The following is a 26,691-nucleotide window of genomic DNA, read 5'->3' as shown; positions in this document are numbered from 1 at the left end:
TTTAAGGAAAAACTGACTTAACATTATTTCTTAAAACAACACAACATGTTTTGCTGGTCTAGAAAATGCTTCTTGATTGAGAAATTTTTCGATATTTGGACTAGAAACAAGACCAAAAAAAAAGTCAGAAAAGCTGTGTAATTACTCAGGTGGTGTTTTGGCACCTGCTCAGCTGTAATGATGATGAATTTCCTTAAAATATCAAGCATTAACTCACACAATATGACATGATATCTATTTTCCTTGGTAATTATATCTGTGCTAATTCACGTGGAGACAAATGACAGACTTTCCTGGAAGTGAGTCATTTATTAAATCTGTGTTTGAGTCAAATGAATCACTCAGACTGAACGTTTCAGCTCTGGTCTCTTATGTTTAGCTTGGACTCCACATCCTATTTTCCAATCATTGTCACTGTGTTTAGCATCAGTTCTGTTTATACTCTTTCTGTTCTAGTATATTGATGATAGGTTAAGCCGAGGCCTTGTTTTTGATATTCAGCTATATCAATAAATCTATTATCTTACTATTATCTAGGGTTGTAAAAACTAATCAACGTTGTTCAACTTCATTTATCATCATGAGTCTTTTTTTTATTTGCCAACAATATAAATATTACAGACATAAACATTAGCTGACCACCTTGCAGTGTACTGTTCGATCATCAGACATGCTCATTTGTGTAAGTTTAGTCAATCTGGCAACCTGCAAGTGCATTTGGGTTGAAATAACCCCAGGATTCTTTAACATTTAATTAAAAGATAATATAAATATTAGGTGACCGTGAATTATTATTCATTGCTATTGTGACTTTTGATTATTATAATATTGGTGTTTAATGTCTGGGATGAGGGCATATTTTTGTGTTAAATGCTTATGTATTTCACACTATAACTTTGACTCCAACTACTAAACACATCTATGCTTGTTTTGGTGATTTATAAGGGCTTCCAATTGACATGAAGTATTTAATCCTCTATAAACCACTTATTGTATCGCTTTACCCTAACCCTGCCCTTAAACGCAACGCTCACAGGAAACCTGTGGCAAATAATAAATGTGAAAAAAATCTAATTTAGTTCAATTTCGAACAGTTTTGAATTATGAGGACACAGGCTCATAAACCACCTCAGCATTGAAATACCCATGTCATAAAACAAATTATACATAACACATACATAATACAATTCAGTCTGAGGGTTGGTTAGTTGTTTGGTTGTTTGGTTGGTTGGTTGGTTATTTGATTTGGTTGTTTGGTTGTTTGGTTGGTTGGTTGGTTGGTTGGTTGGTTGGTTGGTTGGTTATTTGATTTGGTTGTTTGGTTGATTGGTTGGTTATTTGATTTGGTTGTTTGGTTGATTGGTTGGTTATTTGATTTGGTTGGTTGGTTAGTTGGTTGGTTATTTGATTTGGTTGGTTGGTTGGTTGGTTGGTTATTTGATTTGGTTGGTTGGCTGGTTGGTTGGTTGGATGGTTATTTGATTTGGTTGGTTGGTTGGTTGGTTGGATGGTTGTTTTTTAATTTGGTTGGTTATTTGATTGATTGATTGGTTGGTTATTTGGTTGGTTGGTTGGTTGGTTATTTGATTTGGTTGGTTGGTTGGTTGTTTTTTTATTTGGTTGGTTATTTGATTGATTGGTTGGTTGGTTATTTGGTTGGTTGGTTGGTTATTGGATTGGTTGGTTGGTTATTTGATTGGTTGGTTGGTTATTTATTTATTAGCTTGGTTCGATATTTGGTTGGTTATTGGATTGGTTGGTTAGCTATTTGATTCGTTGGTTGGTTATTTTATTCATTGGTTATTTATTTATTCATTTATTTGGTTGGTTGATTATTTGATTGGTTGTTTGGCTATTTGATTGGTTGGTTGGTTATTTGATTAGTTTATTGATTGGTTATTTGATTAGTTAGTTGATTGGTTATTTGATTGGTTGATTGGTTATTTGATTGATTGGTTGGTTGGTTGGTTGGTTGGTTGATTGGTTATTGGATTGATTGGTTGGTTATTTATTTATTTGGTTGGTTCGTTATTGGATTGGTTGGTTGGCTATTGGGTTGGTTGGTTATTTGATTGGTTGGTTATTTATTTATTTGGTTGGTAGGTTATTTGATTGGTTGGTTATTTATTTATTTGTTTGGTAGGTTATTTGATTGGTTGGTTGGTTATTTGATTGGTTGTTTGGCTATTTGATTGGTTGCTTGGTTATTTGATTAGTTGGTTGCTTGGTTATTTGATTAGTTGGTTGATTGGTTACTTGATTGGTTAATTGATTGGTTGACTGGTTGGTTATTTTATTGGTTGACTGGTTGGTTATTTTATTGGTTGGTTGGTTGATTGGTTATTTAATGGGTTGGTTGGTTATTTATTGAATTGGTTAGTTGGTTGGTTGGTTGGTTGGTTGGTTGGTTGGTTGGTTGGTTATTTAATTAGTTGGCTGGTTGGTTTTTTATTGTTTGTTTGGTTGATTGGTTAATTGATTAGTTAGTTAGTTAGTTAGTTAGTTAGTTTTTTAGTTAGTTAGTTAGTTAGTTACTAACTAAAGTACACAAGAGAATGTTTTGTTTAAAAGAATGTCCTTTTAAGATTCAAAGCACAATTAAAGTACATTCTTAATGCATTTAACATGAAGATTTAACAAGAGGAGATACTCTTTTGTTTAACTATATATATATATATATGCAAACAAATTAATTCAGTCTGACGATAGAACCCATTCGCTCTTTTACATTAACAGTACTTTAAAGATATAGCTACCCTCATTTTGCGGTTTGCCAAATTGTCTTTCTCCTGCAGCTGGATGAAGAAGCCCAGATGTGGAGTACCGGACCAGCTGAAGGCCGGATCCGCGTCCCGCAGAAAGAAGCGATATGCACTCACCGGACAGAAGTGGCAGCGTGAACACATCTCATACAGGTTAGAGACAAATGTCACGTCTCTGTGAGTGTTAATGATTTAGTAATCAGCTCTATAAATATCACACAGGCATTAAAAGACAAAGGTGTGAGAAAAAAAGAGCTCTACATTTATAACAGAAATCTAAATAAGTTGACTTAAACATGCACACTAGAAAACAGCCCTTAAACAGCCAGCCTTAAACAACAGAACAAGGAATTTTTCACAGTATGTCCTATAATATTATTTCTTCTGGAAAAAGTCTTATTTGTTTTATTTCGGCAAGAATAAAAAAGCAGTTTTAAATTTTTAAAAATTATTTTAAGGTCAATAGTATTAGCTCCTTAAGCAATATTTATTTTGCTTGTCTACAGAACAAACCACTGCACTAGACAGACATGCATGACTGTAAAGTTTCTGAGAGACTGAGTAGTTAACAATGAGTTAAGTATATTGTAGCCCTCTTAGTACAGTGATGACATAAAGATACATTAACAGTCAAAAATGATTCATTATGATTCATCCATGATTCTTTACTAATGTTTAAGTGGTTGCAAACAATTTATATGGGCTGAATTTAAACAAACAAATTAAGTTGACAATACTAAATTACTAAATTCAGCCCATATTAATTGTTTGCAACCACTTACCCTAAAAAAAATTGTAAATCCAATGAATGAAACACGAGTTTCATGAGTGGTTAAGTATGAGTTAATGATAATGTGTCCCTACAAGTAAAGTCATGACATAATGATACATTTACAGTGAAAAAAAATGATTCATTGGATTTACTAATATTTTTTTAATAGTAAGGGGTCGCAAACAATTTATATGGGCTGAATTTAAACAAACAAACTAAATTTAGTAACGTTCAACATTTGTTTGTTTGAAGGACCATAAAACCCCTTACTTTCGGTTCAAGCCTACATCAGAATTTTTTTTAAAAATGCTCTGAGATGGGCGTGGAGCTCTGTGAGCAGAGGCAGGAGTGGGCGTGGAGCTCTGTGAGCAGAGGCAGGAGTGGGCGTGGAGCTCTGTGAGCAGAGGCAGGAGTGGGCGTGGAGCTCTGTGAGCAGAGGCAGGAGTGGGCGTGGAGCTCTGTGAGCAGAGGCAGGAGTGGGCGTGGAGCTCTGTGAGCAGAGGCTGGAGTGGGCGTGGCCAGCAGAGCAGGGAAGAAGGAGGGGAGCGAACAACTGTTGCCAGTTGGCTCACAAAATGAGACAAACCGTTAGGAGACGTGTGATTTTATAGTTTACAAAGTTAAATTGCAAAGGAATAAACAGTAATTTAATGTCTTGCTACATTTGTTATTCGTAATTTCATATACACATGACCACAATTTATATCATTATAAAGATAATCGTGTTTATATAAACACTATAAATGAGGACTTCTCTCTCATTCCCCGGGTCTGAATGCAGACACAGTGCAGCAGGTCTCTTGTCCTGCCTATTTCAACCATTAGCCCTGCTGGTCATCTGGAGGATTTAGCCAAACACAGCAGCACGGCGATGTGTCTAAATGGTGACAAACTCAACTGATAAAAGACAAAGTGCGCCATTCTCCAATTCTCTGACTGCTCTCCTGACAAAAATGCTTGCTGCACACATACAGCTTTGCTGTATTGGCCCTGACAGGATCGCGGGAAAAAACATGCAACAAACCCAGAGGATCATGGACACAAACACATATGACCCTTCATGAACGGCTAGATACTGTGTGCCGTGGATCCGTGGACACGGTCTCACCCAGTCATCAACACAGGGTCTCACAGCTTGGCACTGGCAGGTCTGTCTTGCCTTCGGAATGCACGCGCAGTCATGAATAATTAAGAAACAGGCTCTTCTTATTGGATAAGGAAACTCAGCTATGAATAATAATGAGAAACCGATTCATCATCACTCCACTTGCAGTTTTGCGCTACATCGCCGATTTTGATCATGCCCCAAAAATAATTTAAAACCCGGAAGATGAAATTAGCTAACAAAAGCTCAACATTATCCAGTTTTCCCCACAATTAAAGCTGACAGGTGCTAACATTGTTTTAACCGATTCTCATGTAACGGAGGCCAGCTAGTAAGTGCTATGCAGGTAAGCCTCACTCCTCTGACCTCTAAAGGTGCTCTAGCGACAGAAGCTAGAGGCCATGGTCTTTAGCCTCCTTGGTAGAGCACCTAACTCCCATGTGGAAGGTCGCCGGTCCAAAACTAGCTTGGAGCGGGTTGGATGGCGTTGGACCAGTGGGTTTACATTGGTGCCGTGACCCGGATGGGAGTGAGGTTTAGGGGCGTGAGTGTAACGGAGGCCAGCTAGTAAGTGCTATGCAGGTAAGCCTCACTCATCTGACCTCTAAAGGTGCTCTAGCGACAGACGCTAGAGGCCATGGTCTTTAGCCTCCTTGATAGAGCACCTGACTCCCATGCGGAAGGTCGCCGGTTCAATACCAGGTCAGAGCGGGTTGGTTGGCGTTAGACCAGTGGCTGTTAAAATCTCAAAAAAAGTACTCCAGGGTTTCTTGAACCTTTAAATTCAGCCCATATAAATGGTTTCAACCGCTTATCTTAAATAAAAAAAAATAGTAATTCCAATGTATTTACTAAATGTAAACAATCACTAGATGGACGTGCATAACTTAAGTTTAAACACAGGAGGTCATGAGTAGCTAAGAATAAATTAATAATAATGTGCTAATTTCATGACATAAAGATATATTAACAGTGAAAAATGATTCTTTGGACTTTACTATTTAAAAAAAAATTTACAGTAAGAGGTTCAAACAATTTATATAGGCTGAATTTAAATAAACAAACTAAATTTAGTAATGTTCAACTTTATTTGTTTGTTTATATTCAGCCTAAATAAATTTTCAGCAACCGCTTAATTTTTAAAATATGTAGTAAATCCAATGAATTTACTAAATGTAAACACACAGTAGATAGACGTGCATGACTGTTAAGGTTAAACACAGGAGTTCATGAGTAGTTAAGAATGAGTTAATGATAATGTACCTGATTCATTGAACTTTACTGTTTTTTTTACGGAAAGTGGTTGCAAAAAAATTATATGGGCTGAATTTAAACAAACAAATTAAGTTGACAATACTAAATTAGTAAATTCAGTCCATATAAATTGTTTGCAACCACTTACCATAAAAAAACAGTAAACCCAGTGAATCATTTTGTTCAGTGTAGCTACTGTAGAAAGTCCCTCAAGTCATTGTGTCTCTGCCATCCTACATTGCAGTATACGCAATAAAGACACAGCCAAGCATTTAATAACCTCCAGCATTCCCTCCGTAACCTTCAAGAAATATATTTGAATCCCTGGAGATTTACCTTTTAAAGGGCTCCGAGGAAATGGAGTGTTCTCTCACCTCAATTTAGACTTTCCCGGTTACAGCGGCCGATAACGGAAATGATTTATTCAAATCCTAGCTATTTCTTTTTTTTAATTGATGGGCCACCTATGCAAATGGAATGTAAATGAAGACAGGCTTGGCAGTGAGTGACTGGCCTCTATAGAGGAAAGTCAGCTGAGATTTTCAGGGCCTCTCGGTCTGTTAGAGGAAGATAAAGACTTCAATGTGGGGAATTCAGCAGATCTGCCTGTCTGAGAGCACTCGCCGGAGTTAACCTCGCTAAAATCAAAATGCTTTTTCCGAGAGATTAACAAATCATACTGTAATGGTGGAAGTTTTTCGCTATGATTTGACAGGCGATTCAGGTTTCAGTGTTAATATCTCATTAAAATAATAGTAATGATCATCAAAAAAGTCTACCTTTACAGTAGGAATGGGGCAATATGCTAATTCTTCATTTATTTTTTGGCTTAATCTCTATATCAGTGGTTGCCACAGCGGAATGAACCACCAACTATTCCAGCATATGCTTTATACAGCGGATGCCCTTCCAGCCACAACCCAGTATTGGGAAACACCCGTACACACACAGACGATCATACAATACAGCTAATTTCATTTATTCATTTATTTTCTTTTCGGCTTAGTCCCTTTATTTATCTGGGTTTAGCGGAATGAACCGCCAATTTATCCAGCACATGTTTTACGCAGCGGATGTCCATCCAGCCGCAACCCATCTCTGGGAAACATCCATACACACTCATTCACACACATACACTACAGACAATTTAGCCTACCCAATTCACCTGTACCGCATGTCTCTGCACTGTGGGGGAAATCGGAGCATCCGGAGGAAACCCACGCGAACGCAGGGAGAACATGCAAACTCCACACAGAAATGCCAACTTTCCCAGCCGAGGCTTGAACCAGCGACCTTCTTGCTGTGAGGCAACAGCACTACCTACTGCGCCACTACGTACCTTATAGCTAATTGAGTTAATCTAATTCACCTATGAAAGATGAAGTACCTATAAATGAATAAAATAAAAAAGCTGTTTATTATGATAAGGACAGAATACTTATCTGTTGTTTTTCAATGTAAACACACACTCGTAAACCTTTGATCAAACTTTTATCTTCATTTGAAACACCACTTTTATTTAAGCCTTAAGTAGCTAAAAATAAATACGTCATCTATACATCATCGCCAAGGAAAGTAAATAAAAGGATATTCTAATACACAGATTGCGCTGTTATGACTGCGAAATTTAATAATTCTTAATCCTGTAGCACGATAAGCAGTCTTATATTTGTATGATATATTATTGCTTGGGTTTTTTGAGAAACAGTAAATATATATATATATATATATATATATATATATATATATATATATATATATATATATATATATATATATATATATATATATATATATATATGTATATACTGCCGATATACAGCCATATCGCATTGCTACTCATGTGACATTGCTTATATGGGGCTTAGTGCCCCATCAGTGCCTATATACAGCCATATCGCACTGCTACAGGTGTGATATTGCGTTTATACAACAGTTTGACAGCATAATCGTAGGTGTTATACACTAAAACAAAAATATAACAGGAAATACTGTGGAGAAAAAAATCCTTGTTCTGTTAAACATCACTTGGGAAATATTTGAAAAAGTACCCAGGTAGCAAAGAATTCTGGCCCAAATTTGGCATAAAGCTGGCTCAGCAGGCATTTGTCCGGCACTGGCGTACATCATGTGGGCCAAACATGGCCCGGGTTTGGCAGAGGTGGCACTGTCGTAAAGGTGGCACACAATACTTGGGCCAGATATCTAATGTAGTATTTGGCCCAGATGTTAAAAATGTATATGTGGGCCACGTAGGTTTGGGCTCTCTCGACCCACTTTTAAAATACGTTTAAATTATTTTTGAGTAAAGAAAAAATTCTATCAATCAGGTCGCTTTGAGAAAAAGTGCAGCCATAAAACAAAATGCTTCCTGTGTTTATCAAATTCATTGCAGTCGTGACACACCAACAGATCTGGCCCAGTTCAGGCCCAGTTATGGGTTATTAACTTCGGACCCAGATTTGGTCCATGTTTGGCCCTTGTATGGAAGCCAAACTTGGTCCAATCATGTACCGTAATTCACTGCGGCATGTGGGCCAAGTAAAAGCCGACTGCGTGTGGCCAGATCTGGGCCAGAGAAATTTTGCTATGTGGGTATTTATTTTGTCTTCAACTGTAGTCCACAGCTATTTTATTTTTTCATCTGTTTATTTTTGTATGTTTCAGCATTAAAAACGTCACTCCTAAAGTGGGAAATCAAGAAACCCACGACGCGATCCGGCGGGCGTTTGACGTGTGGCAGGGAGTGACGCCGCTGCGCTTCGAGGCCGTGCCCTTCCGTGACCTGGACAGCGGCAAGCGGGACGTGGACATCACCATCATCTTCGCCTCGGGTTTTCACGGCGACAGCTCTCCTTTTGACGGAGAGGGAGGATTCCTGGCTCATGCCTATTTCCCAGGACCGGGCATCGGGGGCGACACACACTTCGACTTGGATGAACCCTGGACGCTGGGCAACCCAAACCATGATGGTGAGAGAACGGCAGGTTAGGCCACATTTTCAATCTCCACAATTAACAAATGAATGCAGTTTTATGGCAGAGCCGAGTATAATGGTTCATGACATCTGGAGACTTTCACAAGCCCTTTACATGTGTATTAGCCAAGGCCAACAGCAATTCCACAAAAGAGGACTCACTTAAAGTAATCAGTGTAATAATTTGCATGTTGGAGTGAGGGTGCTGTTTGTAGCTTTGCAAATACCAGGGGGAAATCCATTAAACTACTGCACCACCTGTGCATGATACAGGAGAGCAAACTCAGCATTGTATTCTTTAACCAGCTGGAGCCATTAATGATAACACCTAAAGTGATAGGTCAATCAAAGCATACTCACTATTTACTCATCCTCAACTTTTATGGGTTGCTTTATTCAGTTGAAGACTAATATATACAGTACTGTGCAAAAGGGTCTTAGGTCACCACCAGCTTTGGGAGCTTGAGACTTTTAAATCTATCTATCTTAACCAGTTAAACTACCAGGTCCGTGATGGCATCGACTTTGGCTTTAAGATTTAAAGGGCTAGAATTGCACCAGACCCCCTTAAGTGGTTTCGTTTGAAAGTGTAGAAGCTTTATTTTATGCACATATGCATCACTTCGATTTTTATTCTACTGTACAAAAGTTATTTACACTTCAATACACCGTATTTTGGATACCCGAGCTGGGTATTGAATATTGGTACATTTTCATATTTTTAATATGTTTCATATATGACACATGTACAAGTTATAGCTCAAATGAAAGCTCTTGTCGGTGCTCATATGGTTCTAGCATTCTTTTTACTGAATTATATTCACATATCAAACAGTTGTCGAATGAATCGCTGTGTTTCCATGGCGCAGAAGTGAAAACAATACATTTATGATCAATAAGCAGCCCCAGATAGAAAGCTGTCATCTCTTACCGTATGCCGTGCTCTTCAAAACGCACCATTTCTCCTCTGTTTTTGAGGTGATGTGCATAAGTAATCCTTTTATACGTCTGACAAGGTCCAAACACAGTGAATTATGTTTGATCAAACAAAAGAATAGTGAAATATGAAAACAATGATCGATCCCTGTGGCTTGTGTAGCACCTCTCATCAGTTGGAATACAATAACTTTTGCATAGACTATGGTAGAGACATTTTTCTGTTTTCCTATGATTACAGACATGTGTACGAACCAACAAAATTAATTACAGCAAGCTAGACCACACAGAACCTAAAAGGTACACTTTCAAATTTGAGTTTATTAAAAAAACACAAAAAGCGCCTCTTTTTTAGGGGTTTATTATAACACAGTCAACATAAACAGTTGTTTTAAACACTTTCAATAGTGTTTTATGAAAATTCAAAGGGTTTTCTTTAAAATGATACCTAATTTTTGCATTCACACCTCTTCATGTGGATTTGGGAAGCTTTTAAATTTGGGTAGGCAAAATCCAGGCGGAAATCCCAAAACAGCACTGGAGTTTAAGAGGTTAAAGGTATGTCGCAAGTGCAGGGTCTGCATTACTATTGGGTGAACTATACCAATAATATTCAAACAAAAAATATGTGAAATATGTAAACAATATTTAGAACAAAATTACTGCTAAAATTAAAAGACTGGCGTCAAAAGTGTATAGCGTCAGCTTTTTTGTTGTTGAGGTTGAGTCTTTTCTGAAATGATGTGCTATTTAATATCAAGCATCTTTCAGCATTTCTATGAGGTCTTCCTTAGATTTAGCATGTTCTATCTTTCTTTTTTCTCCTGGTGTATCTCATATGCTGCCTGTATTATTGCTTATATATACTGTATATAATATTCCATTCTGGACTCTGTTTCATGACTGTTATGGTTTTAGCAAATGCTAAAATATGCATTACATTAGCAGTGTGTTTGGGATCATTATAATGCTGAAAAATAAAACTATTACAAATCAGCTGCTTTTTAGTATGTATAACAGGACCGACTGAACTTTTCAGCATTTACAATCCCATCAATTCAGGCAACTTTGACAACAGCTCTGGCAGAAATGCAGATCAAAGTGTTTTTCATTCATTCTTCCATCTTTCTCGAACTCTTTCTTTCTATGTCTTAAAAAATTAGACCCAAAAATTTTAATAAAGAGAATGAGAAGTAATATATAACGTCATTATATGCTCGCTAAAACAACAAGTGTAACTGTAAATGTAATGGTGCGTTCACACCAGACGTGGATGAAGCGTCAAGCGCGAGTGATTTACATGTTAAGCCAATGCAAAGACACGAATAGACACCATGCGGGATGAATAGGGCGATTTGTGCAAATAATGCGCCGCGAGTTGAGCATTTTACTTAGTTGACTTAGTGCCTGTTGTTGGTGTCCCGAGGGGAAATCCTCCTACCAACACCAGAGAACAGCTCATCAAACTGGGTTTGTCTCAGTCGGAAGCATCCATCATCCAGGTATAGTTTCTGGAGCAGTTGATGAACTCACAGAGCTGGTGCACCTCTGAAAGGATCTAGTGGACTTAGACACAGCGCCAAACGAATCAACACTGTTTTTCAGCCTACCTAAAGCAACTCTCATACAGCTACTCTCTCAATAAAATCCACATTAGCCATTTAGCAACGAAGCTAGAGTCACCGGGCAGACAAAAGTCCTGCCCAATACATGAATCCACGTCGATTGTGTAGTGAATTTGATGCACAAATGAAGCGAGTAAACTCAATATGTTCCCGCGTTTATTCACGTGAATACAGCATAAGGCTTTTGCACAGTACTTTAAATATATATAACAACAAAAACAGCTGATGGTGTATACACTAACCTGCGCATTATTGGCACCAAACAGTCAAAACACCAATCTGAAAGCTGACAGAAACAAAACCAGGTGAATAGTGTGTAGACTAACCTATGTATTATCCATTCACAAGACAGCGCCAAAAAATCTTGGCATGACATATATTGATTTGAACCTATTTACAGACAGTCAAGGTGATTCAAAGTTCCCGAATGAGCCTGTGTTATTTAGCGGTTGTTATCTCAGAACAATATACCATAGAATGTCGCGACTGACCAATCAGAATCAAGAATTGAAGACAGCCTTGAAATGATGTAGAATAAGGACGTCTCAAATGTCAAAAGATCAAGCGAATTTAAATTCTCACTTAATAATCCCTTGAAAAAAGTTAACAGCTCTTTATTAGCATTAATTGTTCCACGCAGACACTTTAAATTGTGTAAAAGGATAGTTTAAAGTTTAAAAATGTTATTTAGAGTATTAAAATGTTCATTAAAAGGAGCTTACAATGATTTTCCTATTGCATCTCTACAAAAACACCCAATTAAACCAGAAGCTGTGGCTGGGTTTTTCTTTCGTATTGTGATGCAGTTAAAGAAACCGATTATTAAATGAGAAAACAGTGGGCGTGGCTTGTTTTTTTTCTACTGCTAGCTGATTGGATGTACTAAAGCAGGCATTTCATTCAGAAAGCTGGGGAAAAGGGTTTCGGAAGAGTTATTATAAGCTAACAGACACCTCCACCACACCATTTCTGTTTGTTGTCATAGTGCTGTCAAAACTAACAGCTGGAGGGGTGTGGTTAAGTATGTTAGCCACACCCACAAACTCAGATGTAATCTGTAAAATTAACTGAAAACAAACAGGAAGTGCATTTTCAGATTTCAGATTTTGATTACAGGGCATTTTTTTCTCAATGACATGCACAGATGAATTGCTCACCTCAAAACTAGCAACGTAAGCTAACAAAATCATATGGTTTGATTTGATTTTGTCTATCATAAAAAGTTTGGGGGCTAAAACAGCGTGAATAAACAGCACTATCATTGGCCGCAGCTGATCTTCCTCGCCGTCTGTGTGTGCATGTTGGCGTGCATGTCAGGTGTCAGCTCTGTTTGATATGTAGTATTTGCGTTACGGTTGCACCCATTAAATGAGAGGTAATCAGATCCGTCTCTCCGCTGCGAGCCGCACTTAGAGGCACTCAGCTTTAATTACCTGGGCTGACTGGATGCAGAGAGCTTTTAAGATGCTCATCTCCTTTCACCAAACGTCTCGCTGAGACAGTAATGAATGGCTGGGACTACATTCGCCGCTGGCGTTTTTTTTTTACTGTTGCCTGCACTCAGGACCCCTCGGCGGTTTGTTTTTTTACACGTGCCTGGCATAATCACTGACCAAAGTTTCACGCTTTATTTAGAGACATGGCAAGACATTTGGTGTGTTTTTCCATATGTGAAGTCTGTTCACACAGAATGCGATTTTCCTTACCAAAGCTACTTTTCTATTGGTTTTTCAATGTAAACACAAGCTTGACGGATGTGTTACACTCGCGTCTCGCATTGTTTTTAAGTGAAGTTTGGTTATAAACTAATTTCGAGAGGATCACGTGCTTATGATTGCTAGCGGCATTATCCAATTCTCAATGCACCAATCAGACGACTCCTAAGATACTACAAATACACTGGGTTACGTACCACCGCTATCTTCGTTTTGAAGAATCCCCCCTTCCACCCCTACTCCTCCTCCTTCCTAGATGGGTAACACGGTGGCCCAGTGCTTAGCACTGTTGCCTCACAGCAAGAATGTCTCTGGTTCTAGGCTTTACCAAACCAGCAGACATTTCTGTGCGGAGTTTGCATTTTCTTCCCGTGCTCACGTGGGTTTCCCCCGGGTTCCCCGGTTTCCTCCCACCGTCCAAAAAACATGCGACATAAGTTAATTGTCTAATCCAAACCGGCACTATAGACATGCTCCTAGTAAATGGTTATCTCTAAAGAGCAATCACTAGCTGTTCATTGGTTATTACAGCAGGGGAGTTCTTGAGATCTACCTGAGCTCAAACTCCCCTCTCGCCTTGCAACGAGAGGGAGCCCGTTCTTATCTTATGAGTATCTTATGAGCTCAGGGCTCTCTCCCAGGCCAAACAAGCTTATAATTAATCATCAGCTAAGTGTGAACTCTTGAAGCATCGTACACATGAGCGTCATGTCAAATTGAAGGATCTTCAACTTTATCACGCAGTGCAGCTCATCACTGCCAGCTCCAAAAGCAGTGGACCAATCAGAAGAGCTTGGAGGCAGGGCAGCCATTGCAAGCTTCTGCTCATAGTAGAAAGGTGGCATGACAACTGTATTTACCTTGTCATGACGGAGGAGGTGCTCATTGTGTCCAGATATCCTGAGATATACGATGCATCTTCATGTGCGTATCATAACATATTGTTTTCCTATTTCTAATGGGTCTGTTATTGTTATTACATCACGTTCATAATATTGTGTCTCTAGCATGTAATAGAATATTAGGTTAAACCACAACATTTGCTCACTGTTACCAGATTTGATTGACGAGGGGTCGGTAAGAGCTGTCATAACTGAACATTAGAGCGCAAGTTGTGATCTTTGTGTATTCTGCATCCTAATTCAATTCAATTCATCTTTATTTGTATAGCATTTTTACAATGTAGATTGTGTCAAAGCAGCTTCACATAGAAGATTATAGTGAATTGAAACAGTGCAGTTCAGTTTTCAGAGTTTAAGTTCAGTTCAGTTTAAATTAGTTCAGTTCAGTCCTAAGCAGAGGTGGGGAGAGTATCCAAAATCTGTACTCATGTAAAAGTACAAGTACTTGTGGAAATTTTGACTCAAGTAAAAGTAAACGTAACAATCTTAAAAGTTACTTGAGTAAGAGTAAAAAAAGTGAAAAAAATACTCAAGTAAATAGTTACTAGTTACTTTTCATTATATATATATATATATATATATATATATATATATATATATATATATATATATATATATATACAGTATATATATATATATATCGCGATTCGAACCAGTGACCTTCTTGCTGTGAGGTGACAGTGCTAACCACTGAGCCATCGTGCTGCATATGTGTTTTTTGATGTCATATAAAAAAAAAAACACCTTTTAGGTCATCAACGACACTACTGATATGTATACTAAGGCTGTAGCGATACACTAATCTCACGATACGATACAATACACGATATTCAGCTCAAGAATCGATATATATCACGATATTTAGCCAACGATACGATTCGATACGATTCGAAATAATTTGATACGATTCTATATCATTCGATACGCTTACATCATTTTCTGATAGATTTAAAAGAGACAAAGGTATTTTGGTGACATCTTGGGAGTGTTTAATTTACTTGGATTTAATTAATTGAAATAAACTTAAACATCAGACAGCTTGCAAAATAAATGCTGGACAAAATTAATTAAAGATGTGATGAGAAAATTTGTTACATTTATTGAAACAGTGCAAACTGTAGCTTTTGAAAAGTAAACATTGCAATTTGCAATTAACAATAGAGAGTTAAAGTGCAAGTGGCCTGTTCTGAACAGTTTCTTTGACATCTTTTTAGCTTGACAAAAAAACATGAGGTAGCAAGTCTAGCTGCCATGAAAGTAAACATAGTAGTACCATGGCTTCTCCAAAACATCAAATGTCACGTCCGACTCAGTCAGTGTGCACAGATCTTTCTCAGTCTTCCTGACTTCACTCGAGAGCAGGGTTCAGCAGATGGCCGGATGTATATATGCATGTATCGATACTCGCGGCTAAAAAATCGATACTTTCTTTGGAAAAAAAAAATCGATTTATATCGCAGAATCGATAAAATCCTCCAGCCCTAATGTATACAGTGAACAGTAAGCACATTTCTGTTTCTTTTGCTAGCATTGTTTGTATTTGCAGCACATGTGTTGTGCTCTCTCAGCCACCGTACCTGTACATACACACAAAAAGCAAAGCTGAGCCTAAGTGGCAATAAACGTTGGCAGAATTGTCAACATTTCTACATAATTAACTTATTAAAATTCTAATTTAATATGCTTTTCTGCAGAGACTGGCTGGACTAAAGGACACAGCGATAATGCGAAACAGCTAATTAACTTTAAATGAGTACATGCTGTGTGACTAGCCTTCAGCTATTGCTATGAACTATAGCCTATCTTGCATAACGTTTTCATTCACCAGTGTTGTGTAATATAAAGCAACGTGGGATCTGATTTGCATTGTGTTTCCGAAGCCCACACACTACACATGTGTGTTACCGCATTCGGATGGATCTCAGGTCACGCACTCGAGTCATGATTCATAAAGTCTTTTTTTTCATGAGTTAAATGATGAAAACAACATGAAATAAAGGCAATTCTTTGTTGCTTTGTTCTCCTCAGGTAATGACCTGTTCCTGGTGGCGGTTCATGAGCTCGGTCATGCTTTAGGACTGGAACATTCCAGTGACCCGACAGCTATAATGGCTCCATTTTATCAGTATATGGACACAGAGAGCTTCAAACTGCCTCATGATGATCTTCAGGGCATCCAGAAAATATATGGTGAGTTTAAACCTCCATGAACACCGCAGGTTGCAAAGAATTCTGGCCCAGATTTGACATAAGGCTCCAGCACTAGCATCCCACATAGCAAATGTTTTCTGGCCCAGCTTTGGTCCACACAATAACTTTTCCCTCGCCACAAGTACCGCAAAGAATGACGTTCCTAAAGTGGCCCATAACTGGATTAAAGACAAGGGCAATTTAGCCAATTTATTACCCTTAACTGGCCCTGAACTGGGCCAAAACAGGTTTATTATTGGTACCGATTTTCAGCTATAGCCCACATAGCAAACGGACTTGGCCCAGATGTGGACTCACTATGGCACATTAGGCTGGGTTATGACTCAGTTTTTCATGTTTCTGGTTAAAGTATAAACTTATAGCTGAGAATCGGTACCAATAATAAACCTGTTTTGGCCCAGTTCAGGGCCAGTTAAGGGTGATACATTGGCTGAGATTCAGGCTGGTTATGGCCCATGTGTGTGTGTCTTTAATCCAGTTATGGGCCACTTCAGGACCGTCATTCTTTGTGGTACTTGGGTCAAGGGAAAAGTTATTGTGTGGCCCAGAGCTGGGCCAGAAAACATTTAAATTAAACCTAAATTTAAAAATTTGACCAATCAGTTCGCTTCGAGAACAAGCTTGCCCATAGTGCGCCTAAAGCAAAATGCTTCATGGGACTTGGTCCAGATATGGTCCATGTTTGGCCCACCAAGCCAGACTTCATTCATTCATTTTCTTTTCGGCTTAGTCCCTTTATTAATCTGGGGTCGCCACCGCGGAATGAACCGCCAACGTATCCAGCAAATGTTTTATGCAGCGGATGCCCTTCCAACCGCAACCCATCTCTGGCAAACTGGGACAATTTAGCCTACCCAACAAGCCAGCCAGGTCCAATCATATATCGTAATTCAGTGCGGCATGTGGGTCAAGCAAAAGCTGATTGTGTGGGCCAGATTTGGGCCAGAAAAAAATTGGCTTTACAAACCACCTGTAGAAACTCTTCTCTCCATGTGCACCAGACGCTTTACTGAAAGGACTCAATCTTTAAACTAGACCATTTGCTTTTCTCAGGCCATGTCCACATGTACACAGGTATTTCTACAAACTGAAATTTTCCTGCTTTTGTTTTTTAAAAATATTTGTCCACATGAAAAAGTGAAAACCATGGACTATAAAAAAATATGGACGTAGTATCTGTGACGTCACCATTGGTTTCTGAAGAGCGCAAATCAAGCTACAAGTGGGCATGGCCAACTGTTGGCATTGTTTTATCACGCCGACCGGGGGTAACCAAAAAGGGGCAAAGAGGCGGAGCTTAAAATCCAGGCAAAACACTGTATGAGAACGTTTCAGACTTTTTACAGAATTTTCAAGAATAAGAATTTCACTTACCTGGGAAAAGGAGTTCACTTGAATGGTTTGTGAGCACAATTAAGTGTGTAAGCGGTAATCTGCCTCTGTTCTCACATTTTTATTGACTTGTATGCAATTTACAAATACTTAATTTCCCATTTGATGTGAACCAAAAGTGTCCTTATCACCCCCTGCTGGTTCGGTGTGCCCTTAACATGCGTTTTTGCATTTTAATGTGCACTTGGGGCGACGCAGTGGCGCAGTAGGTAGTGCTGTTGCCTCACAGCAAGAAGGTTGCTGGTTCGAGCCTCAGCTGGGTCAGTTGGCGTTTTTGTGTGGAGTTTGTATGTTCTCCGTGGGTTTCCTCCGGGTGCTCCGGTTTCCCCCACAGTCCAAAAACATGCGGTACAGGTGAATTGGGTAGGCTAAATTGTCCGTAGTGCATGGATGTTTCCCAGAGATGGGTTGCAGCTAGAAGGGCATGCGCTGCGAAAAACATGTGCTGGATAAGTTGGCGGTTCATTCCGCTGTGGCGACCCCAGATTAATAAAGAGACTAAGCTGAAAAGAAAATAAATGAATGAATGTGCATATGGATTTTTTTTAAAATGAAGGCGGGGAAAACCCCGTTTATAAAACTACCTGTGTACGTGTGGACAGTTGTTTTTTTGTGTGGGCAAACATCAAAACACATCGAAAAAAGTGCGGTTTTGGAAATAGCCACGTTTATGTGGACAGGGCCACCTTATTAAAGACTAGAATACACAAGACTCATCACTTGTGTCACTCATCATGTGTATAGTTTTGAATGGGTAAATGTGTAACCGTCAATATGGTGAATGAAGCCGCACCTACTAGAACAGGAGCCATCATTGATCGCTATGGACTGACGATTCTCTAGGAGAAGCTCGTACCAAACGTTTGCTTTTATGACATATTTTATGTCTATAAATGACCTGGAATCTCAGCGAACACTTGCTTCACAGACATGAAATTATATCCACATAAAGCTTGAAATCTGTACTTTTAAAAGAGCTAAGTGCACTTAAAAATAAAAGTTTGTTGGTTTTGTAATCTGTATGAAACGAACGCGAGGTACAGACCGTCCTGTTAAACGCACATCACATGACAGCAACTACTGAAATGCCCACACACTTGTAAAGAAAGAGTCGCTGTCATTTCTGAAGGAGATTCGCCATGTAGACCAAGTTGTGGATTACCTCAGAAGACCAACGCGATCAGACGAAGGGTTATTTAGAGGATGATAATGTGTAACATGGCCATAAATGAGGCTGGTGTTATAATCTTGTTCCTTTCAAGTGAGCATGCGGATTAGCAGATCTTGTTTGATTCGACTCATGAGACAGTCAATGTTTAATATTATTGGTGATTCCAATAATGTAATCATAAGCTTGACAAACAGTTTTGGAGTATTGCATGTTTCCCCATTTAGACAGAATGGCCGAGCATTCTACCCGAGAAGCATTTCAAAGATGGCCGCCGAGTGAAATGACTTGCTTTGAAGAGACTTTGACCTTATTGTCGTCTGACACAGAACTTTTCATTTTCTCTGCAGGTCCTCCAAACAAGAACCCTCAGCCCACTCGACTGCTGACGACGGCGACTCCTCCTCGCCTGCACCTGCCATCTGACCCGCGTAAACATGAGCGTGGTCGCCCGCACCGGCCTCCACAGAAAACCAAACCCAGCCATCCAAACTCCAAACCCGACATCTGCGATGGAGGATTCAACACGCTGGCCATCCTGCGCAAGGAGCTCTTCGTTTTTAAGGTCTGCGGCAAGCAAACAATACCGTGTCTACACAGTAAAAATATATATTTCTGTATTTTCAGGGTTTTTTCCATTTACTTACGGTTGTGAATTGCATTATGGGATGTTGATCTCTGCTCTGTCGACTTTTGATGTTGAAAATTCAACTCTGCAGTTTAACAGAGTCAGTTTTATTTGCGTTTTAGTTGTTTGAAATAATATAAATGTATAAAAAATTATATAGAGAGAGAGAGTTAAATCGGTAAAGTAACAGAAAATGCACTGGCAGTTTTTTGTGAGGTTTTTGTAATGTAATATTCAACACTATACAACAATACAATATACAACAATACAACATCGAGCGGCTGCAGATCGCTCGTTAACACGCAGATCGCAACAGACTTCAAATCCGCCATTACATGGACTACAAGTTCCAGTCATGCACCGCTCAATCACACCTGTTCCTCATTCAGTTAATTACACATACGCACGGCTGGGAGCTACTCATGAACTGATTAGATCGATTTTAAATAGAGCGCACACACACACACACACACCTCTTTGCTGAGTCTTGTTATACTGTCTTTGTGAACATTACGATGCGTTTCCCTTCCCTTGCCTTGTCGTGTTTTTAACCCTCGTCTTGATTGTTTGTTTGTTTATGTTGTCTGCTGCCTGCCTTTACTGACTATTTGCCTGTTTATTGACCATGACTCTGGATTGCCTGTATACATCTGTTTGTTCCTGTATTGACCGTTGCTTGCCTTACCATTCTTAATATAACTGTGTTTTTGATCCGCACCCCCTTGTCAGTGTCCCCATCACATTACACATATTAAACTATTAAAAACATTGATAAAAGTCACTTTTTAAGGTTAAAAGTTCAAACTGAAAAGGTCAAAGTCCCATATTGCAATTTAAAAGCGTTAATATATGGGGGAAAATAAAAACACGAATCACAAAATACGAAACTAATATGCTAATATACAGATATTCTTATAGTGTGTTAGCAATGGCTGCTTTTAAAGTACTGCTTCATGAAGCTTCAAAAACCTTTGTGAATCCTTTGATTTGAATCAGTGGCTCGGAGCATGCACTATAATATATATATATATATATATATATATATATATATATAACTATAATTCCTATAGATATCCTTAAGATACCTAAAAAATATCCTAAAAAACGTTATTTTAAGTTCACAGGACCGTTAAAATGTGACTGAGAATGCTGCAGTATTCGTTTCTGCATTTGCTAACAGCATTGGTCTCTCATTAGGATCAGTGGTTCTGGAGGGTGCGAGATAATTCTGTGGTGCCTGGATATCCGATGCAGATCAGCTACTTCTGGAGAGGTTTGCCTCCCAAGATTGATGCCGTCTACGAAAACAGTGAGGGGAAGTTCGTCTTCTTCAAAGGTAAGATACTTATCATTATGAATTGTACATTACATGACTAAAGTCTTGTCGTTGATCCTAGTTGTACGAGCAACAAATAATAACTTGACTTCTAGTTGATCATTTGGAAAAGTGGCAGAAGGTGGATTTTTCTGACAAATTATCTGTTGAACTGCATCCCAATCATCACAAATACTGCAGAAGACCTACTGGAACCCACTAGGACCCAAGATTCACAAGAAATCAGTCAAGTTTGGTGAAGGAAAAATCATGGTTTGGGGTTACATTCAGTGTGGGGCTTGCAAGAGATCTGCAGAGTGGATGTCAACATCAACAGCCTGAGGTATCAAGACATTTGTGCTGCCCATTACATTACAAACCACAGGAGAGGGCAAATTCTTCAGCAGGATAGCGCTCCTTCTCATACTTCAGCCTCCACATCGAAGTTCCTGAAAACAAAGAAGGCCAAGGTGCACCAGGATTGGCCAGCCCAGTCACCAGACATGAACATTATTGAGCATGTCTGGGGTAAGATGAAGCAGGAGGCATTGAAGATGAACCCAAAAGATCTTGATGAACTCTGGGAGTCCTGCAAGAACACTTTATTTCAATATACACAAATGAAACTGCATCAAATGAAAAATATCTTCGCAATCTCATCTGAAAATAAAAGTACTGTACAGTTTAAACTGAGCTGAATAACAGGACAGGAGTGTCAAAAACAACATGCAACTTGATACTTCAACAATATTATATTAATAATTTCACAATATGGGCATCACATTGGTGCAGTTGGTCGCACAATCGCCTCACAGCAAGAAGGTCGGTGGTACAAGCCTCGGCTGGGTCAGTTGGCATTTCTGTGTAGAGTTTGCATGTTCTCCCTGCGTTCGCGTGGGTTTCCTCCGGGTGCTCCGGTTTCCCCCACAAGTCCAAAGACATGCGCTATAGGAGAATTGGGTAAGCTAAATTGGCCGTAGTGTATGTGTGTGAATGAGAGTGTATGGGTGTTTCCCAGTGATGGGTTGCAGCTGGAAGGGCATCCGCTGCATAAACATATGCTGGATAAGTTGGTGGTTCATTCCACTGTGGCAACCCCTGATTAATAAAGGGACTAAACCGAAAAGAAAATGAATGAATGAATTTCTCAATATATCAATACGAAAGACCACATAGGAAATACGAAGACCACAACAAAATGTGTTGGGGATTCCCACTCATTTAACGTTTATTGTAATTATTCGTTACCTCATCAGATTATTAGGGCTAAAAATATACAAACAACAAGAAACTGTACAATCAGGACATTAAAATAAACAAAAAACTCACTTTTTTTAGTTTTGCCACTTTTTAGTTCCCCCCGACACGTTTCCGTTGCAGACGTTTTCTCAATTTGTTGGTGGTTTTCTATTTGCATGTGTTTTCTTAGCATTTTGAGCTCTCTCGACCACTGTACTAAATAGCATTTCTGCTCTTTGTTCTATTTTTTTTTTTGCATATATAGCGCATCTATTTAATTATTTTTAATTTCTCTGTATTTCTCAAGGCAACCGGTTCTGGGTATTCAAGGATACAACTCTGCAGCCCACATATCCTCAGGACATTTCTCTTTTTGGCAGTGGAATGCCCACGCAGAGCATCGAAACAGCTGTTTGGTGGGAAGACGTGGCCAAAACCTACTTCTTCAAAGGGGATAGGTCGGTTTCACAGCTCCCTGTTTACAGCATATGATGGGTTTTATAGTATTCACTAGAACCTTCTGCCTTTGTTTGCTGTTTCAGGTACTGGAGGTACAATGAGGATATGAGGACGATGGACCCTGGATATCCACAACCTATTACTGTGTGGAAAGGCATCCCAGACTCTCCACAGGGAGCATTCGTGGACAAAGCCAATGGTATGACATTGAAATGGCTCTGCAAAAGATCCTGACTAACATAAGCATATAGTCATTGAGTAACACAGTACTCACAGGTATTATTCCAAATTTCAGAATTAAATATAGCTATGTGGCTAGTGTATGCTAGCTGAGCTCCTTCTAGCTAGCTACTCCCCAACACTTCAACTCTTTCCATCCCAAAATCTCCTCACAGGTGCAGGGTTTGAGTAATTGGCTCTTGAGGAGAAATATCAGGGTTTCAGCTGAAAAGACCAAGTTTCTCTGAAGCTCAGTGTGTTCTGGAGCTGCTGATCTCTGAGCTCCTTCACTGATAATTGGCCTCTGTGTGGTTTGTCTCAAAACCACTCTGTCCGTGCAGATTTTCAGAAAGACAACCAGTTCTGGGTTGCGGTTTGGAGATTTTTAACATCTACATCATCCATCATCAATAGTACCTTCAGTAGGTCTCATTCATTAGCCATGCAGACATTTCATGACTAAAATTTACCAGTTTTATATAATTGTGTTAACTGGAAATCGTATATGTGAAGATGCTTGTAATGTTAGTAGAACGTTTCCTTAGCATTATTTGTAAACAACAAATGTTCTAAAAACATTAGCAAAAAATGTTAGCATTGTGTTGTTGGGGGAGTGTTTTAAAAACATTAGCATTAAAAATGTTATCATTAAGTTATGAATGGAATGTTCCAAAAACATTACAATAAAAACGTTATCATTGTGTTCTTGCTTGAATGTTCTAAAAATGTTACAATAAAAACGTTAGCATTATGTTTTTTGCTTGAATGTTCTAAAAATATTAGAATAATAACATTATCATTGTGTTTTTGTAGGAACGGTCTAAAATTTTTACGAAAAAAACGTTATCATTGTGTTTTTGTTGGAACGATTTAAAAACTACGATAAAAACGTTATAATTGTGTTTTTGCTGGAACGATCTAAAAACATTAGGGTAAAACGTTATCATTGTGTTTTTGTTGGAACAGTCTGAAAACGTTAAAATAAAAATGTTATCATTGTGTTTTTGCTTGAATGTTCTAAAACTGTTACAATAAAACCATTATAATTGTGTTTTTGCTGGAACAATCTAAAAACGTTAGGATAAAAACATTATCATTGGGTTTTTGCTGGAACGCTCTAAAATGTTAGGATAAAAACGTTATCGTTGTGTTTTTGATGAAATGTTCTAAAAACATTAGGATAAAAACGTTATTATTGTGTTTTTCCTGGAACAGTCTAAAAACGTTAAAATAAAAATGTTATCATTGTGTTTTTGCTGGAACAGTCTAAAAACGTTAGGATAAAAACGTTATCATTGTGTTTTTCCTGGAACAGTCTAAAAACGTTAGGATAAAAATGTTATCATTGTGTTTTTGCTGGAACAGTCTAAAAACGTTAAAATAAAAATGTTATCATTGTGTTTTTGCTGAGTATTCTTAAATTGTTTGGATAAAAATGTTATCATTGTGTATTTGCTCGAATGTTTTAAAAACGTTAGGATAAAAATGTTATCATTGTGCTCTTGTTGGAATATTCTAAAATCGTTAAGATATTGTTGTGTTTTTGTTGGAACATTTTAATAATGTTAGAATGATTGAAAACGTTTCTAAATAACATTCTTATAACCAAGCAATAACATTAAACAACATCTAAAAAACTGGACATTTTGAACATTCTAATAAAGCTCAAACAAAACGTTTTTATAACTTTGTGTTTTCCAATCCTGTTCTTGAGAGCACACCAACAGTACTTTTCAACTTCTTTCTTATCAAACATACCTGAATCAACTCATCAGAACATACGAAGAGACTGCAACACCTGAAGTTAATGGGTCAGATAAGAGAGACATCTAAAATATGTCATGTTGGTGTGCCTCCAGGAACAGGGTTGGGAAACACTGACTTAACGGAAAGTTATAGGAACTGGGAATGATCTTGTCTTCTCTTTTCCCAAAGGATTCACATACTTCTACAAAGGGAAGGAGTACTGGAAGTTCAACAACCAGCGGCTGAGAGTAGAGTCAGGCTACCCTCGATCCATCCTGCGAGACTTCATGGGCTGTGACGGTCTGCCCACTGACCCCGACTGGGACTGGAGCCCTCCGCAAGAAGAGGAAACACCCCAATACGACGACCATGATGTTGATATCGTTCTGAAATTGGAAAGCAGCGGCGGAGCAGAAAAAGCGGTAGCCATCGCCATACCATGTGTGTTGGCGCTGTGCATGATGGTCCTGCTTTACACGGTGTTTCGCTTCAAGAGGAAGGACACGCAGCGCCACATACTGTACTGCAAGAGGTCCATGCAGGAGTGGGTTTGAGACATAAACGACCCAACGTTAAAACGGTCTCCATATTAAAACCCCCTCGGAATTATGGACTCTTCTTGAGGCCGCTTTGTTGGCAGAAGCAAAGACGAAAACAACTTTATCTGCCCTCATCGGTGGCAATGTGTTGTTTTTTGTATGGTCTGTGTGGCTTTGGGAGACCATTTTGGTGACTGAAGCCCAATGCAGAGTACATCTTTACTCTACAAACCACCAACTTTTCAATTGACTTCGAGAGTTATTTATCTTCGAACTGCAGATGCTCCATAATGTGTGTGTGTCACTCCGAAATACTTGCTTGTGTGGAAAAAAAACTGATACCCAAAACCAAATATGCCCTTAGTGTCCAAAGAGGACTGCTTCATTCACGTGGGATATTTCTGAGATGATTATCCATCATTGTTTGAGTTCCGTTCCGTTTTGCAGGATCAATGGGGAAATCAGAAGGAACGTTGACGTGTAACACCGGGGCTACATGCAATATTTCGTCGAATGCCTTAAATCACATATTGCGTTTAATTTTGGTCTGTGTGTTCGTGTACGTGTGCCTGTGTGAAAGTGACTTTTGTCTTATTTGTCACTCTTTTTTCACACTGCTGACTGACAGAAACTTGCGGTACGATTTAAAGTTCCACTGACTGCTGGAAACATTGAAAAACGAGTGCATGCGTATCTCTAGAAATTGAGAGCTTCTAATTAAATCATACACAATTCCTTAAACAAAACAATGGTATTCAGCAGAAGTACCAAATGAACCTTCCTGATTCTCATAAGAAGCAACAGATTATCAAAAATACCAAAATGTTAAAGCTATATAAAAACAACAGAGCTTGAAATGCAGTGTTTAAACTACATGAAGGAAATACTTGTGCTTGCAAGGCAGCAAGAGAACAGTATTTAAGTTTTGAGTAAGTTTCAAGAGTTCACACTTAGCTGATGATTGATTATAAAGCGTGCTGTCCTGGGAGAAAGCCCTGAGCTCATAAGATCCTCGAGCCCGAGGCTCCCTCCCATTTTCAGGGCAAGAGGGGAGTTTGAGCTCAGGTAGATCTCGAGGACTCCCCTACTTATTTATGGCTAATGACGAATTAAGGAGAATTGAGTTTCAATTATTGCAATGGAGAGATATATTGCTGACTAAGAACTCATCTGTGGTGCCAATTTAGTTTGGTCAATTCACTTATGTTGCATGTCTTGGGATGGTGGGAGGAAACCGGGGAATTCGAGAACATGTAAGTTCTGCACAGAAATGTTGACTGGCCTGGTAAGGACTTGAACCAGTGACATTTTTGCTGTGATGCAACAGTGCTGACCACTAGGCCACCATGCCACCCTACCTAGGAAAAGAAACTCTGGTTACTTATGATGACTTAGGAACCGTCTTATTGGTGAATCATGTGTTAGCTAATGCGGGACCAGCTGTGGTCAATCATAAGCACATGCTCCTCTCGAAATAGTTTATAAATAAACTTCACTTAGTGATGAAATGCTCATTAATGCATTTAGATTTCTATAAGCAGTTTTTGAGAATTTTCCTATAATTGAAGTGTTTAATGACACACCTAGCTGATGTCAAAGAACAAATGGCAACAAAAGCCAACTATTTTGCGTAAACAACAGCCTAAAAACTGTTTAATCTCACCAAAAGGACTACAGGTGACTCTCGAGTAAACTAGCCCAGTAGGCACAGAAAATCATAATGGTCC

General features: G+C 38.8%; 1 protein-coding gene across 1 annotated transcript in view; it reads left to right on the top strand.

The window, feature by feature from the left end:
* The window catches only part of mmp16b (matrix metallopeptidase 16b (membrane-inserted)), a 52,346-nt gene extending 26,459 nt beyond the window's left edge, over nt 1-25,887 (top strand). Inside the window, exons 3-10 of the mRNA XM_056465663.1 lie at nt 2,796-2,915; nt 8,561-8,865; nt 16,077-16,238; nt 19,170-19,384; nt 20,645-20,783; nt 22,309-22,459; nt 22,544-22,659; nt 24,615-25,887. Of these exons, the coding sequence (XP_056321638.1) occupies nt 2,796-2,915; nt 8,561-8,865; nt 16,077-16,238; nt 19,170-19,384; nt 20,645-20,783; nt 22,309-22,459; nt 22,544-22,659; nt 24,615-24,979 (1,573 nt within the window). The 3' untranslated portion in view covers nt 24,980-25,887. The remainder of the gene's footprint in view (nt 1-2,795; nt 2,916-8,560; nt 8,866-16,076; nt 16,239-19,169; nt 19,385-20,644; nt 20,784-22,308; nt 22,460-22,543; nt 22,660-24,614) is intronic.
* Nucleotides 25,888-26,691: the final 804 nt, after the last annotated feature.

The sequence above is a fragment of the Danio aesculapii genome, chromosome 2 (genome assembly GCF_903798145.1).
Source record: "Danio aesculapii chromosome 2, fDanAes4.1, whole genome shotgun sequence".
In the NCBI taxonomy this organism is placed as follows: Eukaryota; Metazoa; Chordata; class Actinopteri; order Cypriniformes; family Danionidae; genus Danio; species Danio aesculapii.
This window is presented reverse-complemented; position numbering and strand designations above follow the sequence as displayed.